Source organism: Camelus ferus, chromosome X, assembly GCF_009834535.1.
Source record: "Camelus ferus isolate YT-003-E chromosome X, BCGSAC_Cfer_1.0, whole genome shotgun sequence".
Taxonomy (NCBI): Eukaryota; Metazoa; Chordata; class Mammalia; order Artiodactyla; family Camelidae; genus Camelus; species Camelus ferus.
The window spans coordinates 41,890,252-41,913,368 of record NC_045732.1 but is presented as its reverse complement, the minus strand read 5'-3'; the positions used below and the strand labels follow the sequence as shown (position 1 = coordinate 41,913,368).

General features: G+C 38.4%; 1 protein-coding gene across 1 annotated transcript in view; it reads right to left on the bottom strand.

Moving 5' to 3' along the window:
• Positions 1 to 22,734, bottom strand: part of ZNF674 (zinc finger protein 674) — a 32,391-nt gene extending 9,657 nt beyond the window's left edge. Inside the window, exons 1-3 of the mRNA XM_032474664.1 lie at positions 22,727 to 22,734; positions 22,397 to 22,608; positions 21,988 to 22,086 (exon numbers count right to left, since the gene is read on the bottom strand). Of these exons, the coding sequence (XP_032330555.1) occupies positions 21,988 to 22,086; positions 22,397 to 22,608; positions 22,727 to 22,734 (319 nt within the window). The remainder of the gene's footprint in view (positions 1 to 21,987; positions 22,087 to 22,396; positions 22,609 to 22,726) is intronic.
• Between the last annotated feature and the right edge of the window lie 383 nt (positions 22,735 to 23,117).

Here is a 23,117-nt window from a genome sequence, read left to right as displayed (position 1 = left end):
AATTAGCAAAATAAGAAAGGAAAATGGAGAAATTACAACAAATAAAATAGAAATACAGAATATCATATGAGAATAATATGAAAAACTATATGGAACCAAACTGGATAACCTAGAGGAGATGGACAAGTTTCTGGAAACATACAGTCCACCAAGACTGAATCAAGAAGAAACTGACCACTTGAACAAACCGATCACTAGAAATGAAATCAAAATAGCAATAAAAAACCTCCCTACAAATAAAAGTCCAAGACCGGACGGCTTCACTGGGGAATTCTACCAAACAAACAAAGAAGAACTCATACCAGTCCTTCTCAAACTCTTCCACAAGACTGAAAAGGAGGGAATACTCCCAAACTCATTCTATGAATCCAACATCACCCTGATACCAAAACCAGGCAAAGACACTACCAAAAAAGAGAATTATAGGCCAATATCACTGATGAACATAGATGCCAAAATCCTCACCAAAATATTAGCAAATAGAATCCAACAACACATAAAAAAGATTATATATCATGACCAAGTAGGGTTCATCCCAGGGACACAAGGCTGGTTCAACATACGCAAATCAATCAATGTAATACATCACATCAACAAGAGAAAGGACAAAAACCACATAATCATCTCAATAGATGCAGAAAAAGCATTTGATAAAATTCAACACCCATTTATGATAAAAACTCTCACCAAAGTGGGTATAGAAGGAACATATCTCAACATAATAAAAGCTATATATGACAAACCTACAGCCAGCATAGTACTCAATGGTGAAAAACTCAAAAGCTTCCCACTAAAATCTGGGACAAGACAAGGATGCCCACTATCACCACTCCTATTCAACATAGTCTTGGAAGTCCTAGCCACAGCAATCAGGAGAGAGAGAAATAAAAGGGATCCAAATTGGAAAAGAAGAGGTAAAAGTGTCACTGTATGCCGATGACAGGTTACTATATATAGAAGACCCTAAAAGGTCCACACAAAAACTACTAGAGCTGATTGAAGAATTCAGCAAGGTAGCAGGTTACAAGATTAACATTCAAAAATCAGTTGCATTTCTTTACACTAATGATGAATCAACAGAAAAAGAAAGTAAAGAAACAATCCCCTTTAAAATAGCACCCAAAGTAATAAAATACCTAGGAATAAATCTAACCAAGGAGGTGAAAGAATTATACACAGAAAATTATAAACCACTGATGAAGGAAATTAAAGAAGACTTAAAAAATGGAAAAATATCCCATGCTGTTGGATTGGAAGACTCAATATTGTTAAAATGGTCATACTGCCCAAGGCAATCTACAGATTTAATGCAATCCCTATCTAATTACCCAGGACATATTTCACAGGACTAGAATAAACCATAATAAAATTTATATGGAGCCATGAAAGACCTAGAATTGCCAAAGCATTACTGAAGAGAAAGAAAGAGGCTGGAGGAATAACTCTCCCAGACTTCACACAATACTATAGAGCTACAGTCATCAAGACAGCATAGCATTGGTACAAAAACAGACATATAGACCAACGGAACAGAATAGAGAGCCCAGAAATGAACCGACAAACTTTTGGTCAACTAATCTTCAACAAAGGAGGCAAGAACGTACAATGGAATAAAGACAGTCTCTTCAGCAAATGGTGTTGGGAAAACTGGACAGCAGCATGTGAAGCAATGAAGCTAGAACACTCCCTTACACCATACACAAAAATAAACTCAAAATGGATCAAAGACTTAAACATAAGACAAGATACAATAAACCTCCTAGAAGAAAATATAGGCAAAACATCTGACATACATCTCAAAAATGTTCTCCTAGAACAGTCTACTCAAGCAATAGAAATAAAATCAAGAATAAACAAATGGGACCTAATGAAACTTACAAGCTTCTGCACAGCAAAGGAAACCATAACTAAAACAAAAAGACAATCTACGGAATGGGAGAAAATTTTTGCAGATGAAATCAACAAAGGCTTGATCTCTAGAATATATAAGCAGCTCATATGACTTAAGAAGAAACAACCAAACAACCCAATCCAAAAATGGACAAAAGACCTAAACAAGCAATTCTCCAAGGAAGACATACAAATGATCAATAAGCACATGAAAAAACGCTCAATATCACTAATTATCAGAGAAATGCAAATCAAAATTACAATGAGGTATCATCTCACACCAGTCAGTATGGCCATCATTCAAAAATCCACAAATGACAAATGCTGGAGAGGCTGTTGAGAAAGGGGAACCCTCCTACACTGCTGGTGGGAATGCAGGTTGGTGCAGCCACTGTGGAAAACAGTATGGAGATTCCTCAAAAGACTAGAAATAGACTTACCATATGACCCACGAATCCCGCTCCTGGGCATATATCCAGAAGGAACCCTACTTCAGGATGACACCTGCACCCCAATGTTCATAGCAGCATTATTTACAATATCCAAGACATAGAGACAGCCTAAATGTCCATCAACGGATGACTGGATAAAGAAGCTGTGGTATATTTCTACAATGGAATACTACTCAGCCATAAAAACCGACAACATAATGCCATTTGCAGCAACATGGATGCTCCTGGAGAATGTCATTCTAAGTGAAGTAAGCCAGAAAGAGAAAGAAAAATACCATATGAGATCGCTCATATGTGGAATCTAAAAAAAAAACAAACAAAAACAAACAAACAAAGCATAAATACAAAACAGAAACAGACTCATAGACATAGAATACAAACTTGTGGTTGTCAATGGGGCGGAGGGTGGGAAGGGATAGACTGGGATTTCAAAATTGTAGAATAGATAAACAAGATTATACTGTATAGCACAGGGAAATATACACAAGATCTTATGGTAGCTCACAGAGAAAAAAATGTGACAATGAATATATATATGTTCATGTATAACTGAAAAATTGTGCTGTACACTGGAATTTGACACAACATTGTAAAATGATTATAAATCAATAAAAAATGTTAAAAAACCAGAAAAAGCAGGATATATAGAATATATAAAGAAAGAAGAAATACAAATATAGTAATAGCACAATAAATACTAACTCCATGAATTATAGGCCAACCATACTAAATTGTACTTTTAAAAATCAGCTATATGTTTTCAAAAGACAATTAGAAGAAAATGAGAAATGTTGAAAATAAAATCATGGACAGGGATATACCTGGCACTGAATAACCCAAAGAAAATTGGTAAAACAATGCTTATGTTATCAGTTGCATTTCTTTAGACTAACAGTGAAATAACAGAAAAAGAAAGTAAAGAAACAATCCCCTTTGAAAATCACATAGAAAAATACTTAGGAATAAACTTGACCAAGGAGGTGAAAGGCTTATACGCTGAGAACAACAAAACACTGATTAAGGAAATTAAAGATGATTTAAAGAAATGGGAAGATATCCCATACTCTTTGATTGGAGAATTAATATTGTTAAAATGGCCATACTACCAAAGCAATCTACAGATTGAACATGATCCCTATCAAATCACCTATGACATTTTTCACACAACTAGAACAAATTATCTTAAAAGTAATATGGAATCACAAAAGACCCAGAATTGTCAAATCAATACTGAAGAAAAAGTACAAAGCTGGAGGAATAACCCTCCCAGACTTCAGACAATACTACAGAGCTACAGTAATCAAAACAGTGTGGTACTGGCACAAAATCAGGCATATGGATTAATGGAACACAGTAGACAGCGCAGAAATAAACCCACACACCTACAGTCAATTAATCTTCAACAAAGGAGGCAAGAATATACAATGGAGAAAAGACAGTCTCTTCAGCAAGTTGTGCTGGAAAAGCTGGACAGCTGCATGTAAATCAATGAAATTAGAACATTCCCTCACATCATATGCAAAAATAAACTCAAAATGGAGTAAAGACTTAAACATAAGACAAGATACTATAAACCTCCTGGAAGAAAACACAGGCAGAACACTTTCTGACATAAATCTTAGCAGTGTTCTCTTATGGAAGTCTACCCAGGCAATAGGAATAAAGGCAAAAATAAACAAATGGGGCGTAATTAAACTTCTAAGCTTTTATGTGCAAAGCAAACCATAAACAAAACAAAAAGACAACCTACAGAATGGGAGAAAATAGTTGCAAATGATGCAACAGACAAGGGCTTAATTTCCAGAATATACAAATAGCTCATACAACTTAATAACAAAAAAAAAAAACCAAACAACCCAATGCAAAAATGGGCAGAAGACCTAAATGAGCAGTTCTCCAGTGAAGACATACAAATGGCCAATAGGCACATGAAAAAATGCTCAATATCGCTAATTATCAGAGAAATGCAAATCAAAACTACAATGAGGTATCACCTCACACCAGTCAGAATGGCCATCATTCAAAAGTCCACAAACAATAAATGTTGGGGAGGGTGTGGAGAAAAGGGAACCCTTCTACACTGTTGGTGGGAATGTAGTTTGGTGCAGCATTGGAGTATGGATATTCCTCAAAAAACTAAAAATAGACTTACCGTATGATCCAGCAATCCCACTCCTGGCTATATATCCAGAGGGAACTCTAATTTGAAAACACACATGCACCCCAATGTTCATTGCAGCACTATTTACAATAGCCAAGACATGGAAACCACCTAAATGTCCATTGACAGATGATTGGATAAAGGAGTTGTGGTATATATATACAATGGAATACTACTCAGCCATAAAAAAATAAAATAATGCCATATGCAGCAACATGGATGGACCTGGAGACCATCATTCTAAGTGAAGTAAGCCACAAAGAGAAAGAAAAATACCATATAATATTACTTATATCTGTAATCTAAAAGAAAAAAAAGATGACACCAACGAACTTATTTACAAAACAGAAACAGACTCACCCACATAGAAAACAAACTTATGGTTACCGAGGGGAAAAGTAGGAAGGGATAAATTGGGAATTTGAGATTTGCAGATACTAACTATTATATATAAAATAGATAAAGAACAAGTTTCTACTGTATAGCACAGGGAACTATATTCAATATCTTGTAGTATCCTATAATGAAAAAGAATATGGGGGGGGGAAGGTATAGCTCAAGTGGTAGAGCACATGCTTAGCATGCTCAAGGTCCTGGGTTCAATCCCCAGTACCTCCTCTAAAAATAAGTAAATAAATAAACCTAATTACCAGCCCCCTCCTCAAAAACCCCAAGAAAAAACAAAAAATAAAAAAAAGAAAGAATATGAAAAGGAATATATGTATGTATATGTATGACTGAACTATTATGCTGTACACCGGAAATTAACACAACATTGTAAACTGACTACACTTCAATTAAAAAAAAATCAACAATGCTTATGTTATATAAAACAGAATGACCTGGATGCCAAAAGCAAATAAGGACAAAATATGAGGATATTATAAAGCAATTTCACTTACATAGATGCAAAACTCTTAAATATACAAGGCAAACTGATTCTATTTATGAGTGAAAAAAGGTTATACATCTAGTAATGTTGACAATGTATATACCCTACTATGTATTCTGCTTACAGCACAAAGAAGTTCTGCAAATATGTACATGTACAAGAATGGCAAGAAGATATTAGAAACAACCAAATGCCCACCAATAGAGGTATGGATTAATGGACTTCAATACTCAGATACTGGAGTGCTATACAGGAGTTAAAATAAATGAGCTAAATCTAACGTATCAGCATAGGTAAACTCAAAGGGTTTTACAGAAAGCAAGTTGTAGGAAAACCTCTATGGTTCTAGAGCACTAATCTGGTCAATTTGCAAAGAGAAAGCTATATTAATTATAGATGCAAATTTATGTAGTAAAAGTATAAAAACGTGAGTTAAGAATGATATTCACCAAATTTGTGACACTGTTTGCCTAGGGAGGGAATGAAGGGAGGGAACAGGACTCAGGAGAGAAAAAGGAAGGCTTCATCTTTATTTGTAAACCTCTATTACTTTTACTAAAAAAAAAAAAAAAAAAAGACCACCAAATGACAAATCTTAGCATTTGCTAATTCTGGGAGGTAATTACAAGGGTATTTGTTATGATTATGTTTTTCTATACTTTTGTGCAGTTTTAAGAGAAATGCCTTAAGGCAAGGCTTCAGGAACAGTGGAGGACTTTGGTAAATCCTTTTCCCCATAAAAGCAATGAAAATACTAGCAAAATTAGAAAAATTATCATTTCAGGACTTTGGAAATTAACTAAAGGCATACAACAGATTAAAAAGCATTTATTCCGGAAGAACCAGTGAATTTCATGAAGAACAGCCAAGTAAGTCTGTGGTATTTCACTTGGTGCTACTCACCCCTTTTCCATCTCCACCCCAAAACCCTGGCTCCCCAACCCTGTGGTCCAGGAGCAGTGAAAACTGGCATCCTCACAGCAACCCAAAGGCGCTCTACCAAAAGCCCCTTCTCCAGAGTGCTGTCACTACTTGGCCTAACTTGGAGTTCAGTCCAAGAGAGAAGGGACAGTACACGGTAACTCCAATCCACATGAAGAAAATAAAGAGCACCAGAAAAGATAATGTGCAGCGAAGTGTTAACATAGCAGGCCCGGCCCCTGGCTGAGGTTTGGGAATGTGGATTTTGGAATGTTCCCTGTGTTGATAAGACTATTTTTGCCTGCCTGGGGCACTGAGCACCTGATTTTCTTCTGGGAGTCTAGATGCCTGACCATTAGAGGCTGATGATTTTCTGGCATGATGTGCCTGTTCTTAGTGGGTCAGTTTGGAATCTCCAACAAACAAAGGGCTTTCTAAAAAGCGCTGCTTGCCACTTGGACTTGAACTGCAGCTGTCTAGCCCTGCAGCATCTTGGCTTTGCATGAGAAAGGAGCAACTGTCCCTGCGGGGATTTGTCTCCTACCAAGTGCCCAGCAATCCTCGTGAAAATGAAGCCCTATTCAGGCACATGAAGAAATGTCAGAAAGCATGAAATATAGGGGGGAAAAATCTTATAAGCTTACAGAGAGGAAAAAAAAAATGATTCCAAGTATCAGTAATCAGAACAGCCACAGAGTTCTCAAAAGGAAAATCAAAATCAAGACAAGGCAGTAATGCCTTAAAAGTCGAAGGGAAAGAAATGCGCATCCTAGAACTCTATCCCAAGCTCAAGTCTCCATCTAGGATGAGAATATAACAAACACTTCCGGATATTCAAAAATCTCAAAAAATTTACGTATGTTCTTTCTTACCAAAGTACTGGAAGAAGGTGCTCCAGTGAAATGTGGAAGAAGGCATGGCATAAAGCAAACGGGGAATCCAACAATGCAGGAAGTGGAGGGGATCCCCAGAATAATGGTGAAGAGAGATGTCAGGATGGTGGCTGCACAACCAGGAATGGGGACAATCCACCCAGAAGGGAGTGGTCAGAGGGCTCCAGACAAACTCAGGGGTATGACACTGATGGTGATACCAGGTAGGACCCTGCTGACTACCCACTCCATCTCCTGCCTCTTATTTACATACAAGCTGAAGTCTCGTAGGCCTCCCTGAGTCATAAAAGAGCAGGCCCAAGCAGTTAATCTCATGAACTGTTACCTAGGCTGTTGCCCCCAGGATCATACCCTGGCCCCTCCCTTGAATAGAAACCAATTACTCTTATCTAAGTCTCAGGAGGCAGCTGCAAAAAGAAGAAACAAGAACTGGTCAGAACCAACTAGGCCCAAGATGGTGGAGGATTTGACTTCCAGTGGACCTTGAACCTCATTATACGCTCACTGTAATATATTAACATGCTAAGTGACACACACACCAGCTCCATGACAGTTATCAGTTGCCATGACAACAACCAGAAAAGCCCATACAAGGATGGTAAAAAAGGCGACTGGCTCCAGCACACCCAGAAGGAGGACATGTTGGCACAAGCTTCCAATAAAAGTCCACATGGCCCGACCTGGAGCTGAAGCTGTCTCGACTGTCCTGTCTTGGCTGACAGCTCCCTGCTTGAGTGTTTCCTTCCCTTTTCCCTGTTTTAGCACTTTTTTTTCCTTCTCCTCTTTTTGAGCAATAAAGCAGCTTTTCACTTTGTCCCTCTGCTTCTGCTGCAAATTCTTTCACAGTGGGCAGCCATTTAAGGGCTTCCTAATTTAAGGGTTTCACTACCTGCTAACAATGGAACACTTGATAGCTCTGGAAGCCTTCAGAGTCACTCGAGACCACTGGTCATGGAGTGTTTCAGTTGAACTGGTGATAAGTATGTAGAGAGAGAAGCAAATGAAAGAAACAAGACAATTATTCACCAAAGGAAACTAAAAGTTACGCAGAAAAGGTAAATTAATCATAGATCACTACCTGGCTAAGCTATCTATAGTGTTCATATAGTCATTATGCTGTAACAACAGTACTGATGGAAACCAAATTTATGGTATAATCATATTGACAATATGGAAGAACAAGAAGTCTTTGAGTTCCAAAGAAGACATACAGATGGTCGACAGGCATATGAAAAGATGCTCAGCATCACTAACCATCAGGGAAATGTAAATCAAAATCACAATGAAATATCACCCTGTATCTGTCAGAATGACTGTTATCAAAAAGAACACAAATAACAAATGTTGGTGAGGAAGTGGAACAAAGGGGACCCTCATACACTATTGGTGGGAATGTAGTTTGGTGCAGCCACTATGGAAAACAGTATGGACGTTCCTCAAAAAGTTAAAAACAGAACTACCATATGATCCAGCAATTCCACTCCTGGGTATATATCTGAAGAAAACAAAATACTAGTTCAAAATGATACATGTACTCCAATGTTAATTATTTACAATAGCTAAGATATGGAAGCAACCTGGCTGTCCATCAATAGATGAATGGATAAAAAAGATGTGATACACACAGACACACACACACACACACACACACACACACACACACACGTATATACACACATATACATGCAATGGAATATTTCTCAGCCATAAAAAAGAATGAAATGTTGCCATTTGCAGGAACATGAATGGATCTGGAGGGCATTAATGCTTAGTGAAGTAAGTTAGACAGAGGAAGACAAATACTGTATGTTTTCATTTATATGTGGACTCTAAAAAATAAAACAAATAAATGGATATGACAAAACAGAAACAGACTCACAGATAACTGAGAACAATCTAGTGGTTACCAATTGAGAGAGGGAAGGGAGAGGGGCAAGATAGGAGAAGGAGATTAAAAGTTAAAAACTACTAGGTATTAAGATATAAGGATGTAATGTATAGGGAATATAGCCAATATTTTATAATAACTTTAAATGGAGTATAATCTATAAAAATATCATATCACTATGCTGAACACATGAAACTAAGACAATATTGCAAATCAACTTAATAAAAAAGAAAAAAATTGATATTCAAAAAAGAAGTCTTTGTGTGTGTGTGTGTACATGTATGTGAGTGGCAAAAACAACAAAGTGAGCTACATCTTAAGCTTCCATGGCAGAAAATTTTAAATAATTTTTGTAAGACATATATAAATTATAAAGAATAGAGATACCAAAAAATTTTGTGTATCCACCACTCATTAAAAAACAAATTATTTTTACCTTTGAAGTTCTTCATATGCCCATTTCACTATCTTTCTTCCCAGATAATCACTATCCTGAATTTTATATTTGTCATTCCCTGATTGCTTCTTGGCCTTTTGGCTAAGACCAAGTAGTGTCATGCCCTTGATAGTCATTATAGTTTTACCACATTTATTTTATTCTTTAAACCTCAAGCATGATTTAATTTGATAAAAATGAAACTTTATTTTTAAATCAAGAGAATGCTGCCTTAGGTTAGTAAATTTGAAATCTCAAATGATACCTAATTGTCTAAAAAAAAAAATGACCAGAATTGAAAGAAGATACAGAAAAAAAAAATGAATAAATCAGTAATTACTAAAAAAAACAATAAAATTCACTCTGTAATCAAAAGTCTTTCCCTAAAAAAGGGCATCCTATCCAGATGTTGTTGTAGATGATTGCTATCAAACTCTCAAGCACAGGTATCCCTCAGTCAATACAGTTTCAGAAACTAGAAACAAGCAATTCTCCAAGGAGGACATACAAATTATCAATAGGCACATTAAAAAAATGCACATTAAAAAATGCTCAATATTACTAATTATCAGAGAAATGCAAATCAAAACTACAATGAGGTATCACCTCACACCAGTCACAATGGCCATCATTCAAAAATCTACAAATGACAAATGATGGAGAGGCTGTGGAGAAAAGGGAACCCTCCTATACTGCTGGTGGGAATGCAGGTTGGTGCAGCCACTGTGGAAAACAGTATGGAGATTCCTCAAAAGACTAGGAATAGACTTACCATATGACCCACGAATCCCGCTCCTGGGCATATATCCAGAAGGAACCCTACTTCAAATAGACACCTGCACCTCAATGTTCACAGCAGCACTATTTACAATAGCCAAGACATGGAAACAGCCTAAATGTCCATCAACAGATGACTGGATAAAGAAGCTGTGGTATATTTATACAATGGAATACTACTCAGCCACAAAACCCACAACATAACGTCATTTGCAGCAGCATGGATGCTCCTGGAGAATGTCATTCTAAGTGAAGTAAACCAGAAAGAGAAAGAAAAATAACATATGAGATCACTCATATGTGGAATCTAAAAAAAAAAAAGAACATAAATACAAAACAGAAACAGACTCATAGACATAGAATACAAACTTGTGGTTGCTAGGGGGGCGGGGGGTGGGAAGGGACAGACTGGGAGTTCGAAATTTGTAGATACTGACAGGTATATATAGAATAGATAAACAAGACTATACTTTATAGCACAGGGAAATATATACAAGATCTTGTGGCAGCTCATGGTGAAAAAAAATGTGACAATGAATATATGTATGTTCATATATAACTGAAAAATTGTGCTCTACACTGGAAATTGACACAACATTGTAAACTGACTATAACTCAATAAAAAACAATTAAGAAAAAAAGAAACTAGAAAAAAAGGGAAAAGTACCCATTACTTTTCTGCAGCTAGTATAATCTTAGATACCAGAATAAGAGGCTAGTACAAGAAAAGAAAATCTAAGATTTCTGTCACTTCTGAACATTAATGGAAAACTCTTAAAATTAAATATGAGTAAACTGAATTCAATTAATTTAAAAATGCTTTACAATTAAGTATAGAGTCTAGTGTGGGAATGCAAGAATAGTTCAACATCAGAAAATTTATTAATATAATCCACCACATTAACAGATTAAAGGAGAAAATCTTCTCAACAGATGCAGAAAATAAGCATTCGAGAAAATACAACACACATTCATGATTTTTTAAAAAAGAGTCTTGGTGAACCATGGATATAAAAGGAGCTTTTGATGAAAGGTATCTTTCAAAAAACACTGAGTGAATGCTATATAAATGTCAATGGTTACACCAATCTGTTATTGATGTCGTTAATAGCTTGTAGGATTCTCCTTATCTCTTTGGACTCTGGTCTTCAAACAGGAATTTTAGGCTTAGTTTATCTATACAGGAAATATACTTAATGGTGAAAGTTCTCTCCCTGTGCCTCAGTTTCTCATCTACAAAATGAGAATAACAACCAGTCTACTTTACAGGGTCATTCGAGGATTAAATTCTGTAATGTGTACAAAGCACACAGAACGCTGCATTTGTGGCACCCAGCAAGCACTCACACATTGCCTATCAGTACATCACTATCATTGTCCTCATCATTATTTTCATTAAAATCAGAAACAAACAAGGAATTCACTATCACTGCATCTGTTAAACACTGTGCCACAGGACTTGACTAACAGGATGGGAGAAGAAAAAGAAATAAAATGTGTAATTGGAAAGGAAAAGACAAAATGGTTTTTATGAAGATATTGTTTACAGAGAAGACCCAAGAGAATCTAAAAACTTAGTATTAATAAAAGCATTCAGATAGGTTTCTGTATACAAGCTGAATATATAAATACCACTGCATTGTCATACACTAGTATTAACCAACTAGAAAACATAATTGGAATAAGTCATACTGTATAGCACAAGGAACTATATTCAATATCTTGTAGTAACTTATAATGAAAAAGAATATGAAAAGGAATATATGTATGTAGATGCATGACTGAAACATGATGCTATACACCAGAAATTGACACAACATTGTAAACTGACTATACTTCAATAAAAAAGAAACCCAGCAGCAATAACCAAGACTAAGAAAAGATATTGACTGCAAACAAAACTGGAATGTAGGCTATATAAAGAATTCATATAAATCAAAGACAAACACCCCAACAAAAAACATGAATAAAGGCAAGCTATAGAAGAGGAAATTCAAATAGTCAACATCATATGAAATGATAAATACCTTTACTAGTAATCAGGGAAATGAAAATTACAATAAGATGCTGATTCACACTTACCTGATAACCAAAATATAAAGAGTATGCCCATACTAGAATTCTACAGAGAGAGAGAGAGAGCAGTGGCATCACTCGAGAAAGTTCTACTGGGCAGCTGCTTTAAATCACGCATGGTCTCTACCATCAGTATGGCTGCAAGTGGCTACAGAGCTTTGTATTTTTACATTGATGCTTCCTTTTCAAAACCTGAAGTTTCAGATATTTCAGAAGCTACATCTGCCCACCCAGCTGCAATCCATGATCTTAGGGAATTGGTTTAATACATGAAAACCCATGTAATAGCATGGTGACAATAATACTGTATTGCATGCTTGAAAGTTACTAAGAGTGTGGATCTTAAAAGTTCTCACCACAAGAAAATAAAACATTAAAAAAAAAGCCTCTTTTATTTTTTTGCAAAGGCTGGTAATAAAACACTATCAGGTGCTTCCTCAGTCCAGAGACCTTTGCAGGACTTAAAAGGAGCATGTCAAAACCACTTAATGTCCCTCAGCAGTAACAGACACCTTAAAAGTATGAGTATTAAGGTTGAAGAAGCAGAGGGAGAAACTTTCTTCAGGGAGAGCTGTTGGAAAGCTGTGGCATTTTCTGTCTCCATCAATGGGGGAGGAAGGAGTATGTTGGCCTTACCCTTGATCTAGTAAGAAGAACTTCAAGGAGACAACTTGCTTCATATATGTCAACTAGAGTTTTGGGGACTCAGAGGACTTGGCATCTGATTTGCACATAAAAAATGCTACAGGTGACAGGCAGGCTGTGGCCACAGAGAAGAGGGCTACAGGAAGCAGACAGATCAAGGTGCAGGTCCACCACACAAACACACACTTCATAAGCCAGATGTAGACCCTCGGGATAGGAACAGGTTACTTTGGAAAGAGGGCTTTCTGCTAGATCAAGGTGACTTCACCAAAAAGAGATTGGAGGTATACCATGGTACTGCAGGGTGAGGGTGGGGAGATTTATTAGCTAACTTGCTGGAAAAGAGACACTGCTTCTAATGAGGAAACTGTAGTCAAGGCCCCTAGGTGGGGCATCTCCAAGGAAACCGTAATTGTGCCAAGGACAGGAAGAATTGGTCTTTGGAATCTGCCACATGCAGAGGGCATCAATATCAGATTACACCCTTATTGGGTAGAGCAAATTATTTTTGTCCTTTGTATCTCTTTCCTTCCTCACTTGCTTTGCTCCAGGAGCCAGAGATCGTCTGGTTGTTGAGTGGGGAAGTGAAGGGGAATAAAGAGAGAAAAAGCTGAGCAAGCTTCCTTTGCCACTGAAAACTTCCAGCCTGAAGCGCTGAAGCAGGCGTTAGCTAGGAGAGGGATTTCCCTTTAAATGAAGTTCATAGTTTTGACTTCTATGTATGATTAGACTTTTTTTTAACTAAAATGAGACTAAAACAGATCCTAAGAAATTAAAAGGATAATAAGGAAATATTATGATCAATTTTATGCCAAGAAATTCAACACCTTAGGTGAAACAGACAAATTCCTTGAAAGACCAAAGTTTGTTCATGAGGATATAATCTGAATAAACCACTATCTATTAAAGAAATTGACATTATCGTTTAATGCCTTCCCACAAAGAAAACTCCAGGCCCAGATGACATCACTGAGGAATTCTATCAAACATGTAAGGAAGAAATAATACCAATTCTATACGAATTCTTCCAAAGAACTAAGGAGGGGTGGGAATGCTTCCCAACTCATGCTATGACTTTACTATCTCGATTGTGGTGATGGGTTCTTGGGTGTATACATGTCAAAATTTATCAAATTATGCACTCTGAATACATGCAGTTTCTGGTGTGTCAATTACAGCACAATACAGAGGCTAAAACCGCTGAATCAGTACTCAGAGACAGTCATAAGCATTCACAATGCTTACGTTAGAAAGGGAAGCTATCAAATTAATGATCTAAGCTTCCACCTTATGAAACTAGGAAAAGAGAAAATTAAATTCAAACTAGCAGAAGGACAGAAATAATAAAGATAAAAGCAAGAGTGCATGAAATCAAGGTTTCCATTTCTGGCCACAGTGGAGTATGTCTACTTCAGCCCCTCTCTCCTACTGATTATTGCAACTAAAAACTCTGGATAAGCTACGTAAAGCAACTACTTAGAACTCTGACAAGTAAACAGAAGCAGGCAGGCCCTGCAAGGTGAGTCAAAAAGTGGAGAAGCAGCTCATATACCAGTGAGTTTCTTTTTTGGCTGCACTCTTTTTTTTTGTACTTCTTTTATTTTTTTTATTGTAGTCGACTTACAATGTTGTGTTAATTTCTGGTGTACAGCATAGTGATTCATTTATATATACACACACACACACACATATATATTCCTTTTCATATTCTTTTTCATTATAGACCATTCTAAGGTATTGAATATGGTTCCCTGTGCTATACAGTAGGACCTTGTTTATCTGTTTTATATATAGTAGTACCTGCAAATTCTGAAACTCCCAATTTATCTCTCCTCACTCACTTTCCCCCCTGGTAACCATAAGTTTGTATTCTAGGTCTGTGTCCCCGCTCTTTTTTCCACAAGACTCTGTCCCAGTGGCATATGAACCTGCACAAGTCCTGAGCTCATCCAAGGGCCATGTGTGTGAGAGAAAGCAAAGCCTCATGCCAAAGTTTTAAGAACAGAACTAAACTGAGATCTGAACCATAGCTCAAGTCTGAGACTGACATCTGAGTGACAAATGCACGAGACAAACCTGAAGCAGGACAGCAAAGGCTTTGCTGCACAAGTAAAACTTTAACTATCACTCAAGCCTCAAAGTCTCAAACTAACCCCCAAATGGTGCAAAGACAACACGGATGCAAATGAGCGTAACAAAAGCTTTGAACACTGAACAGGTTCGAATCCACAACCACAGGAGGCAAGACAAAACGAGTGGTCTGACTCTAACTAGGTTTATTATATGATAAACAAAGATTAGAAATACCAAAACAATCACCACTATCTAGGATAGAATCCAAAATCATTCAATGTAACAAATAACTAGCAAAATGTGACCAATTCTCAAGGGAAAAGGTGATGAACAGATGCCAGATGCTGGAAATAACAAAGAGAGTTAAGCAGCTGTTATAACTAAGCTCTGAGGTAAAGGCAAACATGCTTCAAGTGAATGGATAAGTAGAAGTTCTCAACAGAGACACAGAAACTATAAAAAAAAAGGAAATTTTAGAACTAAAAAAGACAATATCTGAAATTAAAAAACCAAAAAACAAAGCCAACACACGGGATGAACTTAACAGCAGAATGGACATGACAAGGGCAAGAGTCAATGAACTTGGAGTTAAACTGACAGAAATGATCCAACCTGCCCACTTAAAGAATAGAAGAAAAAAAAAAGACTGGGAAAAATAAAAGAAAGAAAAAACAGCATCAGGGAATCTGTGGGACAATATCAAAAGGTCCAACATTCATGCTATTGGCATCTTCACAGGAAAAGAAACTAATGCAAAAAAAAGATCTGAAGAAATAATGGCCAAAAGAGCTCCCAAATTTGGAGAAAGACATAAATTTACAGATATAAGAAGCTCAGCACACCAAAAGCAATATAAATGCAAAGAAACACCCAGAAATATTATCATCAAATATCTGGAAAGTAAAGACAACATCTTGAATGCAGTCACGGGCAAAAAAAAGCACAGTGCAAATAACTGTGAGGTTCTCATGAGAAGCAATGGAGGCCAGAAGCTAATGGAACATCTTAAAAATACTAAAGGAAAAGAAATGTCAACCCAGAATTCTTCACCAAAGCAAAAATATTCTTTGGAATGAAGACAAAATTAACAAATTCTCAGGAGAAGACAAACTAAGAGATCTTATCACTGGCAGACCTGTTCTAAGAGAAATGACATGGGATCTTCTTCAGGGTGAACGGAAATCATATCAGAGGGAAACATGGAACTTCAAGGGAGAAATAAAGAGCAACAGAAATGGTAAAATATCTGGGTAAATATAGACTAGTTTTCTCCTTTTGAACTCTTTAAGATATGTATGTCTGTTGAAAGCAAAAATTATAACATTGGGGCGGGGTTAACATGTATGTAGATATAATACATTTGAAAGCTGTAACATAAAGGAGGGAAGGGAAGGGACCCATATTGCTGTAAACCTTCTACATATGACTTGAAGTGTTAAAAGATAACTACAGTGAAAGGTTAAGTATGTATATCTTAATCTCTAGAACAACCAGTAGATTAAAAACAATAACAAACACAGGAGATGTTGATAAAAAGCAAACAGCTATGTTTAAAATGAAATATTTAAATTGCAGTTGCATTCCGTATGCAAGACCTATGCATTCAAAACTACCAAATATTACTGAGATAAGTCTGTATAGACCTAAATAAATTGAGAGATGCACTATGTTAATGAATCAAAAGATCCGATGTCATTAGTATTTCAATGATCCACAGATTCAATGTGATCCCAAACAAGAATCCCTGCAGGCGTCTGTGCAGAAATTGGCAAGCTGACTCCAAAATTTGGGGATGTGAAAATATCAAGGACCTAGAATAGCCAAAATATTCTGAAAAGGAAGAACAAAGTTGGAAGATTCACAGTTATCTGATGTGAACACTTGATGTAGGCTACAGTAATTAAGACAGTATGGTCTTGGCAAACAGACCAACACATATGTGTTCAACTGTCTTTGACAAGGGTGCCAAGGTAAGTCAATGAAGAGATAGTCTTTTCAAAAATGCTGCTGGAACAATTCAATATGCACATGCCAAAAAGAAAAAAAAATGACCCTTACCTCATACCATGTAAAAATATTCATCTCATTAATGGCCATAGGCCTAAATAATAAGAGCTAAACTTCTAAATCCTCTGAAATAAAACATATGAGGAAATCCTTGTTACCTTGGGTTAGAGAATTGTCTCATAGGCCACCAAAAGCACGAACCATTAAAGAAAAACTTGATAAACTGGACTTTATCAAAATTAAAATTGTCTGTTTTTTTCAAAGACAATGTTAAGATAAAAAACAAGCCACTGCATGGGGGTAAATACTTGGAAAACACATGGCTGATAGAGAACTTGCGTTCAGAATATATAAAGAACACTCACAATTTAATAATAACAAAAATGGCAAAAGATGATAACCAACAGTTCACCAAAGATGTTTAGATGGCAAATAAGCACATGAAAAGATGCTCAACATTAGTTACTGGAGATATACAAATTAATATCACAATGAGATACTCTTATACCTCTACTAGGAAGAAAGACTAACAATGCCAATATCACCAAGTGCTGGCAACTGGCAAAACACCTGGAACTCTCATATGTTGCTGGTGCGCAACTAGAATCATACAGTTAATGCTGGAAAACAGTTTGGTAGTGTCTTGTGAAGTTAAACATACACTTGACACATGACCAAGCAATCCCACTCTAGATATTTACCTAAGAAATAGGAAAACATAATCCATACAAAGTCCTGAACATGAATGTTCATACCGGCTTCTTTCATGATAACCAAAAATTGGAAAAAATTCAAAAGCACATAACCTGGTCCAGGGATAAGCAAATGGGGCATCATTCAGCTACAAAAAGGAACATACTGCTGATACACATCACAGCGTGGATGAATCGAAAAAGTATTAAGGTAAATGAAAGAACCAAGACATACAAGGCTATGTACAATTAAGATTCATTTACGTGACATTCCAGAAAGAACAAAACTAGAAGAAATAAGATCAGATGTGGGAGTGGAAAAGTTTAATTGTAAGGGGAATAAGGGGATGTTTTAGGGGAATGAAAATGTCCAATATCTTGATTGTGGTGGTGTTTACATGACTATTTGTCAGAGAACTGTACACTTAAGAGAGGTGAAGTTCATGGTATATAAACTGTACCTCAATAAACCACATTTAAAAACAAAGGATGTAGTTACATCAGAATAAATATATCATGACAATACATGGAAAGTATGGAAATTATGTTAAAATGTTACCACATACAACCTACTATCATATTGTACTATTTTTGCATTTCCTTTTACTGAAACACCTGTTAAGCATTAAGGGTAGAAAAAAATACTAACAAATATTGAATTCTAGTTAATGATATGACTGTGGAAGTATTTAGGTATGAAGTGTACTGATCTCCAGAACTTTGAAACACATCACACACAAAAAATAAGGGAGACTGATGAAAGAAAAGAGGAATTGGTGCACAGAGCGATAGGAGATAAAGCAAATATAGCAAAACATTCACTGTAGAATCTAGGTGGTATTATACGGGTGTTCAAATTAGAATTCTTTCACTTGTTTGGTGTGAAAATGTTCTTGATAAAATGTTGTGGAAAAAAGAAGTTGAAAAAGAACAAACAGCCCAGAAACAATAAAAAGATCATGGTTTCCAGGAGTTTGGGGAGAGGGAGGGAGGGAGGAATGAATAGATGGAGCACAAAGGATTTTTAGGGCAATGAAGTTATTCTGTATGATACTATAATGGTAGCTACATGTCATTATGCATTTGTCAAAACCCATAGAATGTACAACATCAAGAGTGAACCCTAATGTAAACTATGAACTTTGGTTGATAATAATGTGCCCATGTTGGTTCATCGATTGTACCAAATATGCCACACTGATGAGGGATGTTGAGGGTAGGGGAGTATATATGTGTGGGTGGGCAGGGCTATGTGCAAACTCTCTGTATTTTCTGCTCAATTCTGCTGTGAACCTGATACTGCTCTAAAAGAATAAAGTCTATTAAAAAAGAAAAGAAAAGAAAAAGAAAAGCAAAGTAAACCCAAAGAGGTAGAAAAGGAAATACAAGTAAAAGGAGAAATTAACAAAGAGGAAAACACACGATACAGAAATTTACCAAAAGTAAAAAGCGTTTTCTGTGGAAAGCTCAACAAACTTAAGCTAACAAATATGACAGTGAGGTCTCTCTTGATACTTGGATCCTGACAGAAGATGTTTATGATCTCAGAACGACCAGAGAATTTATGAGACCTGTTAGGGATTTCATCCAGGGGCCAGAGGAGAATAGGGTCTCTGAAGCAGCTTGAAGAATGGAAGAGAACCAAGCTGGCCAGTGCTCCTGGGTGACGGCCTTGCTAACTCTCCCAGTCCTTTGAACCCCTCTCAGCGGACATTTAAAGCAATGAATCTGAACTAGACATGGGCATCAGATCTACGGGGAGTGTTACTCACAATGCACATAACTAGGCCTACCTCTGGCTTTCTGAAACCATTTCTAGAGGGTGGGGCCTACTCAGGAGTATCCTGAGGGTTCCCCAGGTCACTGTGATACACTTCTGATTAACAACCACTACACTAAAACAACATTCCGTATGGCTAATAACCATAAAAAGTAGTATAACATATATAGAGAACTTCCTTTGTTCCAGGCACCCATTTTGGTGCTTTACATTCATCCGACTGATTAAATTCTGACAATCCTGTAAGTTCTAGCATTAACCCTGTTCAACAAATAGGTAAAGAGGCTAAGCCACGTGTGCAAAGTGACAGGTTGTGAATGAAGAAGCCAGAAGATGAATCTTGGCTGTGAGTGCCAAAGCCCAAGCTCTGCACCCCTGGGCTGCGGAAGGGTAACAAACCTCCTCCCTCGGACCTATCTACCCGCCCCGCCCCGGGAAGAGTGAGAACAAGATGCAGGCTCGCCTCTAGGGCTTTGTGTTCCAGGCTGAGAAATAAGCCGCTGGCTCTTAGCTGGGTTTTTTAAAAAGTGACCAAGTGGAATGCAAAAACAGAAGCTTAGCTCTGTTATTTGAAGTTGCAAATGTGGCCAACAAAGAAAAGAAAAATACAAGTTTAACAGACACTGTGAAGAGCTAGGGAGTGGAAGGCCAAGGTGTAACTGAGCTAGTCCCAATTTTTCATAGCGGGGAGAGAAAACTGAGAACTCCAGAGAAGCGGATGTCAAAGTATTCCCTGGCCCTCTGGAGGTGCTCATCGGAGGAATTAAAAACAGAAACCTTGAAAAGAGGCTGCCCTTGGAGCTGTGCCTGGGAAAGCACTGAGATTACTTTGCATCCCATAATGTCCTGCACACTTTGATGGAACATGTGCATGTGATACTTTTAGTTACAGATTTTTTTTGGAGGAGAGGTATAATTAGGTTTATTTTAAAATTTGTTTTCAATGGAGGTACTGGGGATTGAACGCAGGACCTCGTGCCTGCTAAACCCGCACTCTACCACTGAGCTATACCCTCCCGGCTGTGACACTTTGAATATAATACAGTTTTTAATGTGACTCAGAGGGTGGAAGGTGCCTCCTCCTAACAAAGAAATAAGAATGAGACAATTCCTGGAAATGGTGGAAGCAGCAAAAAGCATGCCATGAGCAGACCAGAAACCCTGGTGAATCTCTATAGGGCAACAGATCTGGGATGGACTGAGCGTAAAGAGGAAATTGTAGCGTAAAGAGGGAATTGTAGCGTAAAACGTCCCCGGGGGAAGGGACAGGGAGGTGGGCGCACACAGCAGCAATGGGAGGCTCTGAGTGAGAAGGTGCCTCCGCCAGGCAGGAGTGGGCTCAGGGGAAACCACAAGGGGAGTCGCCTGACATTAGCTGGGCCAGCGTCTGAAACTCATCTCTAAACAGCTGTTGGAAAGCAGATGCAGGTTCAGTCAATCTGAGGTGGGTCCCAAGAGTCTGCATTTCTACTTCGCGCCTGGGCCAGGCCCAGGCTGCTGGTCCACGGACCACAGCGAACAGTAATAGTGCTCTTGTCAGACTTCTTTGGGATGAGCCACTGAGTGGCCACTGTGAGTGGGAGAGAAAAAGAGGAAGGCCAACATCTGAAGACTTTCTGGATCCCCTTAAGGGGCTCAGAGCAAAAACAAACAACAGAAAACTCTGCCCAGGACTGAGACACCGCTCACTGAAGCACGCCACCATGGGAGTGGTATGCTCTCAAGTTTATTTACTTTTTTTTAATAAATAGAGATAATGCAAAAGAGAAAACAATTGAGTGGGAGGGAAGTACTGGTAAGAGCAGGAATCTGACAACAGGTGGTATCAAGTCAGATGTGGAAGAGCCTGAGAGAAATAAGAAATCAGAAACCCATTTAGCCACACAGTGAGGGCAGACAAGGACACGGTGGGTACCTGGCCTGCTTGAGCTGAAAGTCACTAGAAAAGCTTTTCTGTCCATCCAGACTCCAATAAACCAGGTAGGATAATTTCCCTGAGGTTAAAGACTCCAAATTTCAGACTTCAAGAGCCCACAGTATGCCAAATAAAGAGGAAACATCACCCTTCCATCTGCACCTCTTCTGATGAGAATGCGAATGCCCAAGAGAGGGGGGAAGTCCTAACAGCGTCCAGAAAGGAGGAGGAGGAGGAGGGAGAAAAGGCTGGGCACGGCTCCCCAGCCACCTAGATGCTGGACAGTGAGATGGGGTGTGAAGAACAGCAGTGGCTGCCTCTGTCTGAACCCCGAGAATGCAGGGCTGCCAAGGGGCGGCAGGTGGGGCATTGTGACCCCAGTCGCATCCCCAAACCTGGGGTTTCTGAGAAGAGCTCCTGGGCGTGCCCTCGAGACCAAGATCTTACTGACCTACTGGGTCCCCTTGCCCTGGCCTGGCGTGGGCTCACCTGGACAGCTCCACGTTGGGGTTTGTCCATCTGCCATCCCGGCCTCCTCTTCAACTTGTCCCATCCTGAAGATTGCGCCTGGTTGGGCCATGAGGTATCCTGTTGAGGGGAAATGACACAGGACTTTGTTAATGCCAGAGGTCTTCCAGAGCTGAGGCCCGTCCTTGTAGGGCGGAGGTGTTCTGGCCTTGGTGACCTCCCCACAAGCAAAGCCAGCTTCTCCTCAGGGCAGAGCATTCACAGAGGAGGTGACAGCATGAACATCCCGTGCAGGGAGCAAACACCATCACAGATTCTTGACAGGGAGCCTGAGGCCTGACTCCTTCAGGGCCCAGATGCCTCTGAGCAGCAGCAGAGACAGGGAGACACGAGGGGGTGCGTTCTGGTCACCCTGCGGAGGGTCCCTCACCCACAGAGAGCAGGTGGCCATAGTTCTCCAGCGTGACATCCCTGTAGAGGTTCTTCTGAGCGGCATCCAGTAGCTGCCACTCCTCCAGGGTGAAGTCCACAAACACGTCCCTGAAGGTCAATGTTTCCTGCAACAGCGCACTCCTCTTTAGCCCAGGGTCACAATGAGGGGGGTTGGGGGCAAGAGGATAGAGGCCAGTTGCTAAATATCCCCTGACGCTCAGGGCAGCTGTCTACAACGTAGTACTTTCTGGCCCAAAAGGGCAGGAGTGACAAGGTGAGAAAACCTGCGGTTGACCAAACAGTGAAATGGAATGATCGTGAAAAGTACCAGAACATGCTATAATACGTGAAAAAGAAGAAAAGAAAACAAAGGGATTCTTCTATCAAGACAGATATGCCTACGTGCACTCTGGAAGGATATATGAAAAAATGAAGGAGACACAGGGACAGGCTGAGAGGGAAAATTATTTTTGACCTTTTGCTGAGCAAAGCTTTTGTTTGAACTTTTTCCTGTATGCGTAGACTCCTTTTAAAAATGCTCAATTCAATTTATTCAGAATGTTTTTAGAATCCACGTTTTTAAGTGAAAGCGGTTTTTCACTTTTTACTTTTTTGCAGTCTCGTCCTTGAATTTAAGTGACGTCATAACATGAACTAGATTCCTTTTCATTGTTCAACAGCCTGGAAAAGCTGAACATAGAAATTACCTGGTCTTTAAA